Source organism: Notolabrus celidotus, chromosome 16 (assembly GCF_009762535.1).
Source record: "Notolabrus celidotus isolate fNotCel1 chromosome 16, fNotCel1.pri, whole genome shotgun sequence".
NCBI lineage: Eukaryota > Metazoa > Chordata > Actinopteri > Labriformes > Labridae > Notolabrus > Notolabrus celidotus.
Genome location: NC_048287.1, coordinates 10791087 through 10812934, shown reverse-complemented (window position 1 = coordinate 10812934; position 21848 = coordinate 10791087). Strand labels below are relative to the sequence as shown.

General features: G+C 39.2%; 2 protein-coding genes across 2 annotated transcripts; both read left to right on the top strand.

Annotated features, from left to right (window-relative positions):
* Window positions 1-202: 202 nt before the first annotated feature.
* Window positions 203-12478, top strand: LOC117828048 (sodium-dependent neutral amino acid transporter B(0)AT1-like). Its single transcript, XM_034705022.1, has 13 exons — window positions 203-277; window positions 1681-1917; window positions 3835-3975; window positions 7505-7642; window positions 7741-7922; window positions 8005-8115; window positions 8198-8310; window positions 8444-8572; window positions 8915-9071; window positions 9158-9362; window positions 9477-9636; window positions 11707-11869; window positions 12084-12478. Exons 2-13 carry the CDS (start codon window positions 1719-1721, stop codon window positions 12237-12239), a joined length of 1854 nt encoding a protein of 617 aa, XP_034560913.1. The 5' UTR covers window positions 203-277; window positions 1681-1718; the 3' UTR covers window positions 12240-12478.
* Window positions 12479-14773: 2295 nt separating this feature from the next.
* LOC117828082 (sodium-dependent neutral amino acid transporter B(0)AT1-like) lies at window positions 14774-21280 on the top strand. The gene is made up of 12 exons (XM_034705067.1): window positions 14774-14972; window positions 15990-16130; window positions 16269-16406; window positions 16499-16680; window positions 16769-16879; window positions 17108-17220; window positions 17324-17452; window positions 17629-17785; window positions 17865-18069; window positions 18181-18340; window positions 19683-19845; window positions 20044-21280. The coding sequence occupies exons 1-12, from the start codon at window positions 14774-14776 to the stop codon at window positions 20215-20217; spliced, it is 1872 nt and encodes a 623-aa protein (XP_034560958.1). The 3' UTR covers window positions 20218-21280.
* Window positions 21281-21848: the final 568 nt, after the last annotated feature.

Genomic DNA, 21848 nt, shown 5'->3' with positions numbered 1-21848 from the left:
TTTCTTTTAAAAACACCTAGAGAGCTGCCGTTGTGGTGGAATTCGTCAATAAACTGGACACTGGACACAGAAGACTCAGACGGCTTACGTTGAAATAGTTTATTTAGAACTTGGCCAAGGGGAAATAACAACAGTACACAGGCAGGAGAGTGCAGTGCAATGCCAAGTCAGATCTGCCAGACAATTCCTCAGGCGTGGTACTCAGGGGTCCAGCTCGCTCGGCAGGAAGTTAAGCTTCCACAAAAACTCCTCGCCCTGTTGGCTGGCTGCAGTATAGGTAAAAAACTCTGTCTCCCCCATTCATTTGAATGGGGCTGCGGTCAAGCTTTAAAAAATAAATACACGTCGTACGAATGTTTCTTACATCCTGTATGTGAGGTGATATGTAGTTATGTTTGCCTGCTTTGTGTTCAAGGCCTCTTTTTTTCTGAAAAATGTATTTTTCGTTAGTAAATTAGAGGTTAAAAATCAGGGTTTTACTTCAGGATTGACTTTGATTGACAGCTGCTGTAGAGGGAAATTCCATAGGATCTCATGACGCTACGCTATAGGGCGGAGCTCGTTACTGTGGCAACACAGAAATTACCGTGGCAAGACAGAAATTCTCTACTGCGCAGACTCGGGCTGCAGAAAAATGTACAAGATGGCAACGTTCAGGGACGGGGTTTTTTGGCTTCAAAACCGTTCGCTGTCCATTTTATTTACAGTCTATGGTGGTACTTTATCCCCAAAGACGACACCAAAGCTAGATACCCATATTTGGACAATAGTAAACAAAACAATTGGGAAGAAGAGTGGTGCTCTAGTCTGGAGACACTAAGTCAGTCACAACATACAGATAAAGACAGGAGCAGGGAGAAAGACCTTGATTACTACAGTGACCCTGTCTCGCCTATCACCCAGTAGCCTCGGCTGACATTGGAAGGAAGTTACTCTTTCCCTGAGATTTAGACTGGAAAGATACAAAAGTTAAACATTCTTAAAAAACATATATATAAGACTATGAAAATTATACGACAGCCGTCTTAATGTACATAGGCAGAAAGTTCCACAGTTTTGGTGCATAAAAACAGAAAGTTCTCTGGCCGTTGCTTGTGACACATAAGGAACATTTAAATGGGAAGCATTGGAGGACCTCAGTGATCGCAGTGGAACATACAAATAAAATGACAGGAGATCTGTGATGTACAGAGGAACAAGGCTGTTAAGAGCTTTAAAAACAAGTAAAGGTACTTGAAAAATCTTTTTTTAAAGTCAGAAATCTTGTCTCCTATCCTCCTCCATGGACAATGAATGTGGACTAGATAAAAAAAAAACTGTATGCAAAGTCTCATATCAACCTGAGTCTGAGACACTGGAACACACATTAATTTCTTCTCATCAGTCTATTTTTGGAAAGGGGGCTTTTTCTCTTCAAAGGAAAGTAACTAAAACAGCTATATGAGTGATTTTATCACTGTGGAAAATTGCATGGCTGAAGTAGTGGCCTGAATGAAACCTGGAAGCTTCTTGCCCCAAGTTAACAGTTACACCAGCATAGCATTGTTAGTAAGATTAATGTTTGATTAAATTGATTGACCAAATGAGAATATAAAAACATGAGTGCAGAGTATGCACGTGCTAATCTGTCGCCTACATCAGATAATGCACAACATCATAAACTTGTTTTAACATTGCCAGGTGAAAGAGCAAGCCTTCACTTGGCTTCCCGGAGCAACATGAAACTGTTACTGCCTAACCCAGGACTAGATGATAGGATACCATCCTATGAAGACCTGAAACAAAAAGAAAAGGAAGGTGCCGGGGAGAGGCCCAAGTGGGACAACAAAGCCCAGTATATTCTATCCTGTGTGGGCTTCTGCATTGGGATTAGCAATGTGTGGAGATTCCCTTACTTGTGCCAAAGTAATGGAGGAGGTAAGCAAGGATGGAGAGTGTATAGAGTTATCTTATGGCTTAGTTGTAAATTTTCAAGTGGATTTTCAAGCCTTTCATCATCCTGAGAAAAACTGACAGTGTTATATTTTTTACCCTTTTTAGTAGAGGAAGATGTTTAGATCAATCTGTTCATTCAAAGACAATTATTGGATAATTGTTTGAAAGATTATGGTGTTGTTAATGTGTTTTATACTTTCCTTTGTTTGAAATATCATTGTCCAGGAAGGAGGCATATTTTTAACTGGTGTTAAGTGTATTTGAAATCTGAGTTATATACAGTGGGACAGCTTTCTAATGCTAATGAAAGAGTTACATCAGCAGATACCTTTAACTAGATGTTATGCAATCTTCTAAATGCTTAGGAGTAGTAGAAATTGGATAGATACACATAGGACTGAACACAGTTTTGCATTCTGAGCAGATGTGGCATTGCATAATGGCTTTGTGGAGTTAAAAAACTAGTGCACCTGATAGTGATTTCGATCAGCAAGTAAACAATTTCCCTTCGCTCTCTAACACTGTATGTTGTAAATAGTGTCTGTTCTCTAGGCGATCCGAGAGAGACAGAGAGACAAGTCTTTCAGGGCGTTGCTCCTTTAAATGCAATTAAAGAGGTCAGCATCTAATGTTCAGTGTAAATCTTCCCATAACATTGTTTCAACAGTGTTGTACAGTTGATTGTTGCACTTCCAGTTTAGGTTAATCATTAGTGATCTTTATCCATACACTAGTGTGATAATGCGGCATACAAACGTGTGCTGCTGATGAGTATTGTCAAAAGAGTCGACAAAGACAGCCATAAAGAAATGGTCGGAGGTGAGGAATGACCCATTAAAAGAGTGCAGTGCCAGTGTCAGGTACATGGCTAGAAAAGCCAGACGAGGAGCTGCACTGCAGGCAGACTCAATCTGGTAACCCCTTGATGAGTCACATGTACTCTGTGAATGTGTATGTGCTATTTCATCTATCATAAACCCTTCGACCACTTTGTGCTGCTGATCTAACACCAACCCTGGCAAGAAACATTGGATCAGTGAGATCTTGGATCTAAATGGAGGCCATTTTTCCAAGCCTAAAGTGGCCACAGTAGGACCAGAGGCAGAATTCATATCTCTGATGTCATGCCCCAATAATTTGAGAAGGTTGCACTTCAACCTCCAGCTTTTTTGGAAAGCATGGTCTGGCTCTGAAAGTGGAGACTGTGACAGCAATACCTTGGGATTAGTCAGGGTAAGCACTGACATTAGTCTGCTATGATCCGTAATAACACTGGCAAATGCCTGCAGAAATGCATCACTTAGGTTTTTGATGGTAGCATTCATGCCGGAAGATTGCAATGCCTGTACTATAACACATCACTAGAAAGTCATCTGTAATGCAATACTGTGGTCTTTAATAGCAAGCTTCAGGTCTGAATACCTCACCCTTGACACACCAAGGGTGGCAGTAGTTGCCTCTGCAGTTGGCATCTGGCCCAGACCATAAATTATTGATTCAAGCATTTAAGCAAAGGCTCTTCCACCAGCTGGCAATATAGGGACTTCAGGTCTGTCCAGCTTTTTTGGAGCTTCTGTATAAATGGTTTGGAGGGGCAATATAAATAACAATAATAAATAGAGTTTCCAACTCAAATCATGTCACTCCTCACTGTCTTTTAAATGCACAGTGCAATTTTATATTTATGTTATTTTGTCTCATGGGCCATTGCAGTGTGTTTGCACTTGACAGTCTAATAATAGTGATGTTGAAAAGCTTGATTAGTATAATTATTCATTGTTACCAGGGAGGGCGTTTACTGCGTTGAAGCTCTAACCAAACATTATACTCAACATTTTGTATTACCCTTTATTTTAACATTTTTTAGGTTAAATCATGCTGCTGGTCATTAATTTTCAGGTGCGTTTATGATCCTCTACTTGATCCTGCTGGTGCTGGAAGGAATGCCTCTCTTGCTGATGGAGTTTGCCATTGGGCAGCGTCTGAGGAAAGGCAGTGTTGGAGTTTGGAGGGCTATCAACCCTTATTTGACTGGTATTGGTAAGAAAATTACACTCTTGTGCAGTTTCACTCAAATTTAGAGGCTAAAAGAACAATTCACACCCAGCTACAAAAAGCTGTAAATAAATATTTGGCAACCAATGAGCTGAATATGTCAATCATTGTCTTCATTTATAAAGCGCCAAATCACAACAAACAGTATCTCAAGACGCTTTTGCAAATATAGCAGGTCTAGATGGGCCGGGTCCAGGCTTCAAAGCTGATATCATTAATGTTTTCAACCAGGAAAAGCCGGGGCCCTGTGGAATTCAGGTAGCCTCCTCAATTCCTCTGTTGGCAGGAAATAGAAAAAGGGTAAATCTGCTAAGAAACAGAAGATACTCGACTAAATCTGCCAACTTATTAAATTTAGCTCCACTTCCTCGTCAGCCACAAACAGCTGTAAAAAATAACACAACTGGTTTTAACTCACTAAACTTAGCTTTATTAAATATCAGGTCTCTGGGAGGCAAATCTTTTTTAATAAATGATTTTATTATTAAACACAATCTTAATTTTATGTTTTTAACAGAGACTTGGTTAGACCAAGATAACAGTGCAGCTGTACACATTGAATCATGCCCTCCAAACTTCTCTTTTGTGAGTGAGACTAGAACGCATAAAAAAGGAGGAGGTGTTAGTATAATTTTTAATGAGTTATTCAAATGCAAGCAGGTGTTTTATGGAAATTTCACTTCTTTTGAATATGTGGCTCTTCAGTTAAATACATCCTCTCGGTCTATATTTCTTAATATTTACAGACCACCTAAATACTGTACTGATTTCTTTGATAACCTTGTTGAACTACTGTCTCTTATCTGCACTGACTTTGATTCTGTTTTAATTGTTGGTGATTTTAACATCCATGTTGACAAACCTGAGGACAGAGTGACTGAAGAACTGTGTTATGTCCTTGACAACTTTGGACTCACTCAGCATGTGACGCAGCCCACACACAACAGGGGCCACATCCTAGACTTGGTTATCTCCAAGGGTCTAAACATTTCCAAGGTTCTGGTATCTGATGTTGCTCTCTCTGATCACTGCTGTGTTTTCTTTGAAAGTGATTTATCTGTGAACACTAATGTTCAAACTGAGGTTATCTCAAAACGTTACATTACTGAAAGTGCCAGTGATATATTTATTCAGGCTTTCTCTTCCATAACCCCCCTCTCTAGGTTCTCTGCAAATGAACTTGTAGAAGATTTCACTTTAAAAATTACAAACATTATTGATTCCATTGCACCAACTAAATTAAAAGTGGTCTCCAATAAGAAAAAATCGCCTTGGAGGAATACCATGCAGGTCAAACATGAAAAAAAGGAATGTCGAAAAGCTGAGCGCAGGTGGCGTAAAACAAAGCTTCAGGTTCATTATGACATTTATAAAGAAAGACTTCACATGTTTAATCTAGAACTGAAAAAGTCAAGGCAGACCTTCTTCTCAGACATTATCTCCAAAAACAAAGATAATGCACGCGCCCTGTTTGCTACAGTCGACAGGCTAACAAACCCCCCTGTGCCAGTGGCCTCTGAACACTTATCTACCAAGGCCTGCAATGAATTTGCATTCTTCTTCACCGCCAAAATTCAGAAAATCAGACAAGCAGTCAGCACTACTGTACGAGGTACTGGGAATGTGTTATCTGTGTGTCCACCAAAAAACAACTCAATCACTATGACACAATTTAATCCAATAAATTACAAAAACCTACAAGATATAATACAGCATTTGAAATCCTCATCCTGCTGCCTTGACATTCTACCATCACCATTTTTCAAAAAGGTTTCAGACTGCATGACCTCGGATCTGCTTCAAATTGTCAACATGTCTCTTCTTACAGGTGTCTTCCCCCAGGCCATGAAAACAGCAGTAATTAAACCCCTCCTGAAGAAGAACAATTTAGATGCATCAGAAATGAACAACTATAGGCCGATATCAAACCTCCCTTTTTTAAGTAAAATTATTGAAAAAGCTGTTTTTCAACAACTGAACAATTATCTAATGATAAATGACTGTTTTGATGTCTTCCAATCAGGATTCCGATCACATCACAGCACAGAGACCGCTCTAGTCAAGGTCCTCAATGATATTCATTTAAACACAGACAACGGCAAAATCTCAGTTTTGGTATCACTTGATCTCAGTGCTGCTTTTGACACAGTTGACCACAAGATACTACTGGACAGACTTGAAAACTGGGTGGGAATCTCTGGTGCAGTACTAAATTGGCTTAAGTCCTATTTAAATGACCGGGACTATTTTGTGTCTATAGGTAAATACACATCTGAGCGGATGAAAATCGTATGTGGAGTACCTCAAGGATCCATTCTGGGGCCTCTACTATTCAACATCTACATGCTCCCCTTAGGTCAGATAATAAGAAACAACCAAATAAAATACCATAGCTATGCAGATGACACACACATTTACATCACCATATCACCAGGGGATTATAGTCCCATACAAACACTGAGTAAATGCATTGAACAAATCAATGACTGGACGAGCCAGAACTTTCTTCAGTTAAACAAAGAAAAAACTGAAATGATTGTTTTTGGAGCCAAGGAAGAAAGGTTAAAGGTTACTGCTCAGCTCCAATCTGCAATGATGAAATGTTCAAACCAAGCCAGAAACCTTGGTGTAGTCATAGACTCAGACCTTAATTTCAGCAGCCACATTAAGACAATTACAAAGTCAGCCTACTATCACCTTAAGAATATATCAAGGATTAAAGGACTTATGTCTCAGCAGGATGCAGAAAAACTCGTCCATGCATTTATCTTTAGCAGACTAGACTACTGTAACGGGGTCTTTACAGGACTCCCTAAAAAGTCCATCAGACGGCTGCAGCTCATACAGAATGCTGCTGCTCGAGTCCTAACAAGGACCAAAAAAGTAGACCACATTACTCCAGTTCTTAGATCTCTACACTGGCTTCCTGTCTGTCAGAGAATAGACTTTAAAATCCTGCTGATGGTTTATAAAGCACTGAATGGTTTAGGCCCAAAATACATTGCTGATCTGCTACTACTTTATGAACCACCTCGACCTCTGAGGTCATCAGGTACTGGTCTGCTTTCAGTTCCTAGAGTCAGAACGAAACATGGTGAAGCAGCGTTTAGTCATTATGCACCACATATCTGGAACAAGCTCCCTGAAAGCTGTAGGTCTGCTCAAACTCTCACCTCTTTTAAATCAAAGATTAAGACTTTTTTATTTACCTCTGCCTTCCTATCTTAGATTATTTTAACCCACTTTAAATTAAAATTTTAATGTAATTTTTAATATATTTCTAATTTTCCTTTTCTTTTCTGTTTTATCATATTTGTCATTTTAATTATGTTCTTTTATGCTTGTCTGAATGTCTCCAATGCTTTTAATGTGTTAATGTAAAGCACATTGAGTTGCCCTTGTGTATGAAATGCGCTATACAAATAAAGCTGCCTTGCCTTGCCTTGCCTTGCCTTGCCTAGACCATACTCTATGTTGAATTATTAACATATGTGTTCATGTCTTTCCTTCTCAGGTATAGGCTCTATGCTGGTGTCATTACTGATTGGATTGTACTACAACACATTAATAGCCTGGATCCTGTGGTATCTCTTCAATTCCTTCCAAAGCCCGCTGCCTTGGGCCCAGTGTCCTCTCAATGACAATAGGACAGGTACTTGTAAATATATACAAAGACACTTAAGCACTTTAACCCTTAAAATGCCATTCATGGATAAAACATTTACAGAGGACTGTTATTTGCCCCTCCAGGCTTTGTATCAGAGTGCCAGAGGAGCTCAACAATGGATTACTACTTTTACAGAGTGACTCTGAATACCTCGCCCTCTATAGATGACTCTGGTGGGATTCATTGGCCCATAGTGGTCTGCTTGCTAGCTGCCTGGTCAGTCATCTGTATCTGCTACATCCGTGGGATCAGTACCTCAGGCAAGGTTTGTCAAACGTTTGCAAAAGCTTGCAATAGTTTGTAATATCTTACTGTTTCATGATTTTCAATTCTTGTCATGATCCCAGGCAGCATACGTCACGGCCATCCTGCCGTACATAGTGCTGTTAATCTTCCTGATCCGAGGGCTGACTCTTAAAGGCGCTTTAAGTGGACTACGGCATCTCTTTACTCCAGATGTACGTTTTGAATTTGAACCCTTAAAGACCTGATACATCTCAGAAACACAGAGACATTACAACATAGTCCTCTCTCTTGCAGGTGCATATGTTGACCAAACCGACAACTTGGCTGAATGCAGGCGCCCAAGTGTTTTATGCCTTTGGTTTAGCATGGGGAGGCCTCATCTCCTTCTCAAGCTACAACCCTGTTCAGTAAGAAACATTTACACATGCCCCCTTGCATTTCATAGCTACAAAGCAGTTCAAGACATATTTTGCTTAATATCAAATATCTATCAAATATATGGTGTGTCCTTTACTTTTGTTTTTCTTGTCCTTTACCAAGCAACAACTGTATGCATGATGCTGTGATCCTGACAGTAGTAACTGGCTTGACTTCAGTCTATGCTGCCATGGTCACCTACACCATCATTGGCTTCAGGGCCACAGAGAGATATGACAACTGTATTAGCAAGTGAGTATTCAAAAGGTCTGGTTTTACCTCTTTATTCTAACAAATACACAGCAAATGTACACTATCTTCATATTTTAAAGAACATTTGAAAGCCACAATCTGCAATTAAAACATTAACAAAGGAGAACCCCTCTGACTAACTACTGATGAATCTATATGCCCTCCTATCCATGATTTAAGAGACTTATATTAAGTTTTAGGTTCATAGGTTCAAACTCTAGTGGCGCCCCCAATGCTGTCCATGAGGAATAAAGACAATTAATTTACTTATATTAAGTTTTCTTATCCACCTGCATTTTGTTCTGTGTTCAGTTATTAATAAGTAACATATTTTGTCCACAGTAACATCATGACATTATTAGATGCATTTGGGCTTCCTGAGGACAGCATCACTCCAAGCAACTACGAGGCAGCCTTTACTCACCTCAACAGTACCTCTCCTGATATTATATTTGGATTGGGCATTAAACTCTGTGACTTGCAGAAACATCTCAGTGAGGTGACTGTATTGATGTATTGACTGTTCATGTTGCTATTATTTTATCTTCTACTTGCATAACAACAACAGTTTGTGCGTTTGTGCAGGGAGTGGAGGGAACAGGTTTGGCCTTCATCGTCTTCACAGAGGCAATCACCAAGATGCCCGGATCCCCTGCCTGGTCTATCCTATTTTTTGTGATGCTTGTCTGCTTGGGAATGTCTAGCCAGTTTGGGACCTTTGAAGGAGTGGTGGTCCCTCTGAAAGACCTGAATGTTTTCCCTAAGAAATGGCCCCAAGAAGCAATAACAGGTAGTCTTTTTTATGGTGAAACAGATCTACATATTAGCTTTTAATCACAAAAAATGGTTATAGGATTTTTCTTTATTATGCAACCTGAATTGTTTTTGCGCATGTGTGTTTCAGGAGTAACATGTTTTGTTGCCTTCATCATCTCCCTCCTGTTCGCGCAGAATTCAGGGTTTTACTGGGTAACTCTCTTTGACAACTATGCCGGATCTGTTCCACTTCTCATCATTGGATTTTGTGAGATGATAGCTGTCATTTACATCTATGGCTTGGACAGGTTTGTAAAGCTAATATATTTGCTGAACAGGGTTTTCTATGTATGTATATCCTCTATAGTGCTATAGAAAAAAAACACATTTTTAGCTTAACATTACAATTCATTCAAAAGGGTAAAACATATCTTTCTATTAACCAAGACCAACTTTGATCTTTTTCACCTTAAACAATGATAAATGTTTTATTTCAGAGGTCCATTGCTAATAAGGTGATAAGAATTATTAATAGTACACTCTCATAGATTTAACCATTTATTGCTGAATGGAAATACCGTTATGCATTGTGCTAGAAGCTCTGGTTTAGCGCTACCCGGGTTAGCCAAGCAGCCTGCTTTGGCTTTCCAGTGCATTTACAAGGGTAAAACGGACTAAACAGGAGGAGGCTGGGTTGGAGGAGGCAAAGTTTAACCAACAGCAGCAGAGTGTGGGTAGCAAAGGTGTTGTAAGGATTAGCAAGAGGGAAGAAGGCCCAATCTCAATGTCCACACTCACACACTCACTGACTTTTTGAAGTCCATGAGGCCTTAGGTCTGTCCCACTGTCAAATCATCAAGTGCATGAGGGATCTCTCTTAGACTTTTTGAGCCTTTTCTGCCCCCTTTCTGTAAGTGGGCATTTTTACAGAATTAGCCTAAGGGAATTACCCAGGGTTCAAAGCTGATGTGAAACGGGGTATTCCCAGGGGAAGCCTGTGAGCATGGAAGGCTGAACAACACCGCAAAATTTACAAAAAGAGAGATGGTAAACAAGAAGCATGAAAGGTAGATTACATTACATTAGATTACATTACATTAGATTACATTAGAGAACTTTATTAATCCCCTATGGTGGAAACTCATGTGCCACAAGGGTCTGTTCACAAAATCAACAGACAATAAGAACAATACAGTCACGAAACACGACAAATAAATAAATAACACAGTCACACCATTTGAGGCATGATTAACAGCTGGTTCAGATCCATGACTACAAGTGTTCACAACCAATGTTGGCCTTACAAAAAAGTTTGCATGTAAGTATAATTGTAGAAAAGAGTCTTAATCAGCCAAAGTCTATTTATTTTCACATACATGTGTATAAACAGTATAATTTATATATTTATGTATTTCTATATTTTAAATTGTGTGGTCAAGCAATCTGTATGGTAAGAGACTGGATCACATGGCGGTCAGTCAGTCAGTTCCTTAAGCGCCTTGAATTTGAGGAAAATAAAAAATCCTAATGCTGCTAAGGTGAGCTACGTGATGTCATGCAGGTTATGTGAGAAGTCGTGAAGTGCTGTCCCATTCCCAATTATACAGTTTTGAGCCCTTACAGCCTCTTGCCCTCAATCACTGTACAGGTGATGTCAATTAAGTCAAGATGGGAGCAGGTCTTAGGGTTAAGGGAGGACATTGAGATTGTGTGTCTTGCATGAACTAACGTGAAGCTTCATTTGTCACAATGGGTAAGAATTGAGGAGGACCCCAAACATTTTTTTAAAGAAATACCAAAAGCAATTGTTAACTCTACATTACCGAGGAAAAATAAAATCCAAAATGTCCAAATGAAAACACAAAGGAACTGCAGGAAACAGTAAAGGTAATAACAAAGAACACAGGAAGCAGGTAAAAACAAGTAACACAAGAAGACCTTACTATCCAACAACACAAGGAAAACAGAGTCTAAGGACACTAACAAGCAACAGGTGTGGACACAGGAGAGAGGTGTAACTAATGAGAGTAATCAAAATAAAGGGAAACACAACAGCAGGAACTAAAACCAAACCATACACTCAGTGATCAATAACTTCAAAATAAAACAAGAAACAGAATACATTTGACAAAGAAACACAAGTGAAATATATACAAAAGCAATACAGCACAAGCCATGCATCACTAATAATCAACACAAGGAAGACATGGATTACTCATAACTACCACAGACAGGAAGGAAACAAGACATTAAAAAAACACAAGGTACATCTACAAAATTAAACAGGAAATTAAAGACAGATTACAACACAAAGAAATGAAAAACTAAACAGAAGCAACTCTTGACAGCTGTAAACTAAAACTTTGACTGTGTTGCAGGTTGAATGAGGACATAGAGTTCATGATCGGATATAAGCCCTCCATCTACTGGCGGATTTCATGGAGATTCATCACTCCTTTAATCATTCTGGCTATTTTAGTTTTCTACCTGGTCACACTAGGACAAGATGAGCTCACCTACTTAGTCTGGGATCCAGAGTCTGTAAGTAAACAAACCATTATCTGTTGTTTAATCATCTTGAGCATCCTTTCATCATGTTGGCTTTTCTCTCATTTTAAAATGCGCTAAGTGCTTGTCATTGTGAGATCAGTGATTAACAACTTGTGAGTAGATAACCAAAAGCACACCACTGGATAGCCGTCTCATATACAAAACAATACAGATGGATCTAATGACACTCTTTTGTGATTCACAGGATACTTTCCCAACCCTGGCATTAGTTCCTTACCCTGCATGGATAAATGTGATCATCTTTATTTTGGCTGGGATCCCAAGCCTTGCATTGCCTGCATATGCATTATATAGGCTGGTCTTTGATAAGTATGTAAAAAAAGAAGACAACTTTCCTTAAGACGTCTTTAAAATGTCCATATTTTGGGTAAATTACCGTTTGTATTTTAATTTTTTATTGTTTCAAAAGTCCTTATTTAAATGCAAAGGTTTTTTTCTTTTTATATACCCATGAACATATTTTCAAAGCTTGGTACTAATTTCTCATGAATACTTGTATTTCTGCTGATGTTTGTTTTGCACAAATTGTTGCTTCTTTATAAATAAATTGTACGTAAAGACTACTAATACGACTATTGAGCCTGCTCATATGTTTTGTTGTTATAGTATAACTTTCTAAATAAAGAAACTCTAGAACACACTGTTTACCATTCAGGTTTCAAGTTGTTGCAATATTTTTCCCAGTCAAGTCTGGTTTGAGTTAAACTTTACAGTGCCTAAATTGCAAAATGCCTTGCAATAGCTGGACATCTAAAGAAGTCTTTACAGCTTAATCACACATCAATTTTACTTTAAAAAAATGGACGACATTAAAGTGTTGTCTGAAATCTAGCTCTAAAGGCAGGAAGTTGCTTCTTTGAAAACTGGAAGAAAAAATAAGCATTCCTAAAAGACACAAAAGACAATGTGGCAATACAACAGCTCTTGATATCACTTGTGTGCATGTGTCAAACCTACCCTTAAAGAATGTTTTATGAAAGAGAGGATGTGTTTAAAGAAGGAGAAAATGCAGGGAGGCACATTGGCCAAGAGAGGGAGACCTCGCAGCGACAGATCATAACGTCAGTGAATGGGATGCCTCAAGCACAACCACAGCTGCTGTCCACACGTTCTAGATATGCAGTCCATGGGCTTTACTTAAAGATGCTCAGTGGTACAGGAGGGTCACAAATTTGACTTTCCTGGGACCTCTTGAGAACCACCTGTAGTACCTTGTCCACACTTTGGGAAGCACTTTCTGAATACTTTTAGTATTGTTTAGAAAAACATCTGATTGATTGAATGGTTGCTGAAGTATTGATACTATGCAGAAGGAGACATATAACTGACATTTTCAGTTGTATGAAGTTACTTAAATAACTGGGAATACCTAAAACACAGTTTGCCATATTCTTTCTGGTATGTTTTGGGTGAACTATGATAATTCTATACCGGGGTACAGTCTTGAAGTAATAGTCGCATGCAGGACCTTGATTATATCTGATAAAGAAAGATAGGGTTTAACCTCAGAGATCATTTGAGATCACTCAAATTTTAGAAACATGACTGTACACCTTTCCTAACTTCAGTAAAGTAAAAAAAAACATTTAATAATAATACATAGATAATAAATGATGAGCAAAGATAACTTGCACTTTAAAGAAACGCAGTATGCAGTACATACTGCATACTATATTCGTAGTTAGTATGTAGCAGGCGGTTTTGAATACAGCTAGAGACTAAACACACATAAAGTATGATACAAGACACCGATGACACTTATGAGGTTCAATCAAAATGGAGGGAAACACACAAGTTCAGGAGGTAAATCTAAACCAGACACACAGGGAGCAAGAATAATAAAATAAAACAGAAAACACTCTAGACTTAAGCAAAATGGATGAAAATACACAAACAAGGAATACAGTACAGAGTTCTTGCCCTGTCTTTGCACTGACCCCTAGTTGTCACTTTACAGTGCTCAGTCGTTCTTGTCCTTTGGCCTGCATTTTGTTCCTTTCTGTTCCCTCTTCAATACAAACCCCCATCAAACCATCCAAGTGTTGTTGGCATGGAAGTCTTGAGGAGGTTGTTATGACTTTGCCTCATATTTTCATGTGTGATCATACTAAGCACTGTAATCAACTTAACATGATGATTTATTAATTGAAAATGCGCAGAAGTGTAAGACTAGATTTGACATAAGGTCATATATTTGACATAAGTTCTTCAAGGTAATGAATGCCTCAAGATAAGATAATAGCAGGACCCACCTCAAGGTCTTCATCAGTTAAGCTGATATGGTGTTTCAGTGCTAAATTACTAAACAAAGCCGCAGATAGCTTAGCATATACAGTAAGGGTAAAGTAAGACCGTAAATCTGGATTGCCTAGGAGCCAGTGGCCTTTACGAGGTTCCATCTTGCTTTCTAGGTACAACCCTGCTTGGAGAGAAAGTTGTGAACCCTCTGTTCAACAGTTGCCTACCTGTGATCTCATAGTCATCATGACTGACAACACTCAGCAGTGTTTATCTAACCCATTATCTGGCTTAGGGTCATACAATAATATGACTACTCCATGGGAGAGTTAGTTTCAAAATGGACAAAAAATCAGTTTCTCCTTGGACCTGTTGATTCAAACCTTTCATTTTCTTGCCTTTAGGTGACTGTGCTCTCTATAATGCTGCTGTTTGTTATTTGAAAAGTTTGATAGATGTTATGACTGCATGCCTGTCTGAAAACATAGTGCAGAGTATGCAATGACTTATCATTTCCCGGCACTAGATAAAGAAAAGGACCATAAACTCGTCAAGGCACTGCCATGTGCATACACTAAGCCTTCACTTTGCCTTCAAAGAAAGATAGTGTAACATCTCTGCTTCAGCAGTGGAACAATGAAACTGGTAATCCCCAACCCAGGACTGGATCATAGGATCCCTTCTTTGGATGATCTGGAGAGAATGGATAAGGAGGAAGCAGGAGACAGGCCCAAGTGGGACAACAAAGCCCAGTACATCCTCACCTGTGTGGGCTTCTGCGTTGGGATTGGCAACGTGTGGCGATTCCCTTACCTGTGTCAGAGTCATGGTGGAGGTAAGCTAAATGAAAAGGTAGAGACATCATATGACCTACTGTCTGTCAATTCTTAAATGCCTTTTTGATAAACTATTGGTAAATGGACTTGTACTTATATAGTGCTTTTCTAGTCTGTCTGACCACTCAAAGCGCTTTTACATACTACTCGTTGCATTCACCCATTCATACCCATTCACTCATTGATGGTAGAGGCTGCTAATGCTAATGTAAGGAACCATCAGTATTAGCTGTACACATTCACACACTGCTGAACAACAGCGGGAGCAATTTGGGGTTCAGTGTCTTGCTAAAGGATACTTCAACATGTGACTGCCAGAGCTGGGATTGCACTGTCAACCTTCCGATTGTAAGACGACCGACTCTACCCACTGAGCCACAGCCGCCCCTAATGTAGTTTTGGTAGCTAGGACTAGCTAACCTGGGGAGGCAGATATGAACCTTGCTAAAACAAACAATAAAAGGCTATTATTAGATAAATAATCTGCAAGCCATTCTCTTTCAAAATCCCCCTATCCTATGTGCATGAATTTATGTTTCTTTTCAAAAAAAGGTTCATTTAGGTGAGGTAGGAACACTTGAAATGCTGTAAACTGAGATGGTGTTCCAAGGCTTATCTACCTGAATCTCTTATTCTTTTTTAAATCAGTGCTGAAGTGTTGTTTTTTTTTGTCTATTGAACACGATATACTCAGAGAATTGCACACAGTGTAAGTCCAGCAGAAATTCAGTTAAAGGAAAACTTAATGTCGCTGGAAGCTCAGCACATGTGGCAAATAACAAACAGCCCATCCAACCACCTGCAGGGTGAAAACAGACCAGCCTAGCAGGAGGAGTCATTATATACTAACACCTATTAATATTAGTATGAATTGTGCAAGGACATGTGGGACAGGTTTACTGCTGGGATTACACATTGATTTGCTTGCAAAGCAATTCAATTGTCAGCAAGGTCAGTATTGTCATAAATGAAACAATATATTTGCCTGATAAGGCTTTTTATCTTCTAAATTCCAGGTGCTTTTTTGATACCATATTTGATCCTGCTGGTGCTGGAAGGAATGCCCCTCTTGCTGCTGGAGTTCGGGATTGGCCAACGTCTCAGGAAAGGCAGTGTCGGAGTTTGGAGGTCCATCAACCCTTATTTAACTGGCATAGGTGAGAACATTATGTTCAAGCTTAATTTGCCAAAAGCAACAACTAAAAAGACACCAGCCTTATGTGGCATCACAGCCACAGTTAATAAACATCTTGCTTCCTGTGGATGTGATAAGTCTGTTATTCTGTCTTTCACAGGTATAGCATCCATGCTAGTGTCCTTATTGATTGGGCTGTACTACAACACATTAATAGCCTGGATCATGTGGTATCTCTTCAACTCCTTCCAAAGCCCGCTGCCTTGGGCCCAGTGTCCTCTTAATGAAAATGGGACAGGTAATGTAAATTATCACAGAAATACTCAAGCACCAAACCAAACTCCATCCATGATTGAAAGATTTGCAAATGACTGCTTTATGTCCCTCCAGGATTTGTACCAGAGTGTCAACGTAGCTCAACAGTGGATTACTACTATTACAGAGTAACTCTGAACAGTTCTACCTCCATATCTGACTCTGGTGGGATGCATTGGCCCATAGTGGTCTGCCTAGTAGCTGCCTGGTCAGTTATCTGTATCTGCTATATAAGGGGGATCAGTACCTCAGGCAAGGTTTGTCAAGTCCGGTCAAATTATTAGCATCCCTGAGTCACCACTGTTAAAAACATTTGATGATTTTAATTTCTTGTCATGACCTCAGGCAGTGTACATCACAGCCATCCTCCCGTACATAGTGCTGTTCATCTTTCTGATCCGAGGGCTGACTCTTAAAGGTGCTTTAAGTGGACTAAAGCACCTCTTTACACCAGATGTATGTATGTTTGATGAAAAAGAACCCCATTCTTAAGCCTCTTTCACATATGTAATCCTGAAAATGTATAGAAATGTTCTGCCCCTAAAGATTTCCAAAGTTGTTTGCCAAAGGATTCTGGATAAGCCCACCTAAGAATCTCATGACATTTTTGGAGTTTTGTATGCGAATACATCTGTGTAACTTCAAAATCATTAACACATCAGAATGTGTTCCTCCCTCTTGCAGATTGAAGAGTTGACAAAACCAACAACGTGGCTGGATGCAGGTGCACAAGTGTTTTATGCCTTTAGTTTAGCATGGGGAGGCCTCATATCCTTCTCAAGCTACAACCCTGTTCAGTAAGAAACATTCATGAAGCATTTACTAAGCAATTAAACCCTTATAGTAATAGAGGTCTGATTCTTTTATGGTGTGTTTATTCTCTTTCTTTGTCTTCACAAGCAACAACTGTGTGAAAGATGCTGTCTTTCTGACGGCGGTGACTGGCTTCACTTCAGTTTACGCTGCCACTGTCACCTACACAATAATTGGCTTCAGGGCTACAGAGAAATATGACAACTGCATCAGCGAGTGAGTGGATTTTTTTAATTAAACACAACATACTTGGACTCTAATGAAAATAATTTGAGCTGAATGAGGAACTGCTACCTTGGCCAGGCCAATGGGACTTCCTGCTTAAATAAAGGTTAAATAAAAAAAAAAGTGAGTACTGAGTGTTTCAAAATACTGTCTTGTTTTCTCCTCAGCAACATCATGAAGTTATCAAATGCATTTGAGCTTCCTGAAGACAGCATCACCACGAGCAACTACGAGGCAGCCTTTACTTATTTCAACAGCACCTCTCCTGATGTTGTCCTTGGATTGGACATCAGACTCTGTGACATGCAGAAACTTCTCAGTGAGGTGACAACGCTGATGACTATCTATCACTTATATTAGTTATCACTGCTAACCTGTATTTGTTCAATCATATATTTTGCAGGGAGTGGAGGGAACAGGTCTGGCCTTCATCGTGTTCACAGAAGCCATCACCAAGATGCCTGGTTCTCCCATCTGGGCTGTCCTCTTTTTCATCATGCTGTTTTGTTTGGGAATCTCAAGCCTGTTTGGCAACATTGAAGGAGTGGTGGTTCCATTGAAGGACCTGAAATTGTTACCCCAAAAATGGCCCCAAGAAGTAGTAACTGGTAATCTGTCTTTTTAGTTAGCATACTGCATATTTAGACCATGCAAGATATGGTAGTTAAATCATTTTTGTGTCTACAAAAATCAAATTTTTTTATGCTTGTGTGTTTCAGGAATAACGTGTGTTGTGGCCTTCATCCTTTCCCTCATATTTGCGCAGAATTCAGGGATTTATTGGGTTACTCTCTTTGACAACTTTGCTGGATCTGTTCCACTTCTGACAATTGGATTTATTGAGATGATAGCTGTTGCTTATATCTACGGCATAGACAGGTGAGTGAGTTCAGATAATCTGTGCAATGGGAGGTTGTAAGTAAGGCGAAGTATACATTGTGAGCGTGTTTTTATAGCAGGGATGCCACTTCATGGTGAGACTGGACCCCTCTCCTTTACGTTGGAGTCTGTCAGAGTTTCACATTTTAACAACCCGTTCAATATACATAGTGTCATACTTAACTAATCAATAGTTCTCCAGAAACCTTGTTTTAGAATTTTTTTAATTAGTTTAAATGTGATTATTAGTTAGAGCTGCTTCCATATGGCTAACTTCACTGTTGTTGCTCACATTCAACTGAATATTTCTTCAAATGAGCTTACATATCTATAAGTTATGAAACTGAGGGCCAGGCTCACAAAATTATTGCACGGCTTTTGCTCCCATTGGACCTGTGCCAATGAGACAAACGGAAACTAATTCTAATTCACAAAGCACTCACTGAGAGTTAAATGTAACTGGAACAACAAATAGTAACTCTTTATTCTGATGCTCCTTTGAATGCAAATGAAGCTCATTGCAATCAACGTCTCATCCGCCAACACCTGCACTGACAGCCATGCAAACAGAGTGAGGTTTTCACTGCCTGCTGAGAGTTGAGGGCACTAGTGCTGCAGTATTTATATGGGAACAATTCCATCCAATGATAATATCTCCAAATTAAGTCTTTTAAAGTTATGTTTACCACCAGTATTATAAAAGATGAGGGGTTAAATTAGTTCTGGGCTGATGGAGACTAACCTTAAAACCTACAGGAAGCATGTGCATTGCATTTTGTCAGCGCCTCACACTTCAGAACTGTCCTGGACGTCAAACATGGCATATGCCATCCATCTGATTTCCAAATACCCAATGAATGTACTCCTGATCTCCTGATCTGACTACTGAGTCCAGTTGAGTCCAGCTGCTCTGGGTTGCCCTAGCTTCAAACTTGCTTCCGGTGGGCCAATGTGCCCACTGTTGGACAGAGCAAAACCATGGCGCCTCCTTTTGATTTTAGAGGTCAACCCTGGCACAACCACAGTCACACTTTGTCCATGTGTGGAAATGGTCTGGTCATGGTCTGGTCCATCATGTAGGATTGGTGATGGGAGGGGGGGGGGGGGGGTATTTTTTTTGCAATCTGGTTAGCTATTCTTGCTGACTACACTTTCAGAGAGGCAGCTCTGTTATACATGGAGAAAATTCAACCAAATCTGTCATTCTATTCTATTCTATTTGTGGACAGATTCAAGCTCTGTGAGGAGAGCTCATATTAGATGTATTAATGTTTATTTTCTGCCCCCTATGTTGATCAGGATGTCCCTGTAAGAAACATAACAAGATTCTTTTATGTGGCAGGTTCAATGAAGACATCAAGTTTATGACAGGGTATAAGCCCTCCATCTTCTGGCAGGTTTCATGGAGATTCACCAGTCCTTTAATCGTTGCGGTCATTTTAGTTTTCTACCTGGTTACACAAGGTCAAGAGGAGCTCACCTACTTAGTCTGGGATCCAGAGTCTGTAAGTTCATCAAATCAATCTGTGTGCATTTGAAATGCAGTTATCTCTCTGAATTCAATGCCATCAAACATTGTTGTCCCTTGTTTTCACATATCTCTCAGAAGTAAGACAAATTAACAGTGTGGCAAACATTTTTCATTGTGACTGTTAATATTTAAGCAAATAGTGGTTATAGATATCCCTGTCCTTGTTTTACAGGAGGAGTTTCCAACTCTAGCATCAGTACCTTACCCGTCATGGATCAATGCAGTCATCTTTCTTTTGGCAGGAGTCCCCAGCCTAGCAGCACCTGTGTATGCATTATATCGGCTGGTCTTTGAGTGCTGCAAAGACAAAATAAAACCTAAGGAAAAAATGAAACAAGTTGCTTAAGTCAGTTTGAAAATGTATAGGTTGTGAAGAGGACATGTCGTCATAATTTTTGCTTGTAATAATCCTACTATTTTGAAGGTGTCTTCTTATCAGAAGTGTGTTTTTCTAATGTCCAGATCCCTAAAGTTTGTTAACTCGTACCTATGTTTGTCACTTCAGGCAAGCTATATTCGTACTTGAAAGTTGTAGTCAAACAAATTTACAAACACAGCCAATGGCAATCTAAATCTAATCTAATCTCTGTTTTAGGGAGAGCGGACTTGTGCCAGAGGTAGCACTTGCATGATAAAACTTCTGGCGAGAAAAATTACAAGTGTGCAATTTTGGCTTCCCCACTCTTCCCCCAAGACTTCCAAACTCTTTAACATTATTATGGATATTGTAGTTGTCAGCCACTGTGCCTCTGTTACAAGCTAACAAGCTAAAAAAAAAACAGCATAAGCTGCAAAGCACATAACCCTCTGCTACCATTCTGATAGAATAGAATAGAATGGAATATACTTTATTCATCCCTGAAGGGAGAAATTCCGGATGTTCTGACGCATCCTAATGTGCATCTTTGTCTGATAGAAGCTCAGACGTGTACAAATATTCATGTCCTCTGTAATGCATCCTGTATATTTGTGCCCTGCTCTTTCACTGGTTATCTGAGTCCGTTGATCTACCTTCAGCCACTTTAAGAGTTTTTTTTAAATGTATAGGATGAGATGTTTTGTAAGTAAATATTCACTGTAGAGTTATTTTCCCACACTGTAATGTGTGTCTGTAGAGGATTTTGAAATTATTGATACAAATATTTCTGTTTTGTGATATTTCATAACAAACCTTTGGTCTATATTAGTGATGGGCGGATGAAACCTATGAAGCTGTGAGGCGCTCTTTCAATGTGTGCTGAAAAGCAACAGTGATATCTGGTGGCATGGAAAACTTTCTGATATTCATGGTTTTCATCTAAAAGTTGATAAATAAAAGTCTGAGAAGCCTGTGCGTTATGAAATAAAACTTTAAAATCTGTATGTCTGCCAATTTTTGTTCAGATGTACTTTATGAAATATATACTGTACTTGCGTGTGTTTGTTGCAAATAAGCTACAAACTCATCATTGTCACAATATTCTAGTTTTTATTTCTAGTTAAGCGTTTCATCCACCCATCTCTAGTATATCTGAATAGTGTATTTCATTACTTGTGATTTAAAAAATGTACTCTGTTTTCCAGGTTTCCATCTTTACTGGAGTTATTAGCAATAATGATATATTGATGTAGCCTTGTTTTGAGCTTTGCAAATAAATAACTTTTGTTCCACTGGAATGTTACATTTATTTTTTTTACAGCGACTCTGCTTGAAGTGTCTGAATTGTCTCCTGCACGGAAACCTGATAAATTAAGGGCATACTCATAAATGGCTGAAGAATGCATGGCTGAAGATGGCTTAAGTGTCTGAGTTAAGCAAGGGAGCAGCTGTTTTTACTTTGTCATCTTAAGTACCTTTACTGATTTGAATCCATCTTCTACGAGGCTAGCAAATGATTTACGTTGATTATTGAGTTTGTTGGACTTTCATCTGCACTGAAACTTCACCAATGCTGATGCAAAGTTCTCTGAAAGATGAGTGCTTCAAGTCCACATAAC

What these genes read in the sequence shown, in the direction of transcription:
- LOC117828048 (XM_034705022.1), top strand. Translation starts at nt 1,719, where the DNA reads ATGAAACTGTTACTGCCTAACCCAGGACTAGATGATAGGATACCATCC. An exon ending in CCCTTATTTGACTGGTATTG is followed by an intron (nt 3,976 to 7,504) that starts GTAAGAAAATTA and finishes TTTCCTTCTCAG; the next exon opens with GTATAGGCTCTATGCTGGTG. An exon ending in TAGTCTGGGATCCAGAGTCT is followed by an intron (nt 11,870 to 12,083) that starts GTAAGTAAACAA and finishes TGTGATTCACAG; the next exon opens with GATACTTTCCCAACCCTGGC.
- LOC117828082 (XM_034705067.1), top strand. Translation starts at nt 14,774, where the DNA reads ATGAAACTGGTAATCCCCAACCCAGGACTGGATCATAGGATCCCTTCT. An exon ending in TCTTAATGAAAATGGGACAG is followed by an intron (nt 16,407 to 16,498) that starts GTAATGTAAATT and finishes ATGTCCCTCCAG; the next exon opens with GATTTGTACCAGAGTGTCAA. An exon ending in TCAAGCTACAACCCTGTTCA is followed by an intron (nt 17,221 to 17,323) that starts GTAAGAAACATT and finishes TGTCTTCACAAG; the next exon opens with CAACAACTGTGTGAAAGATG.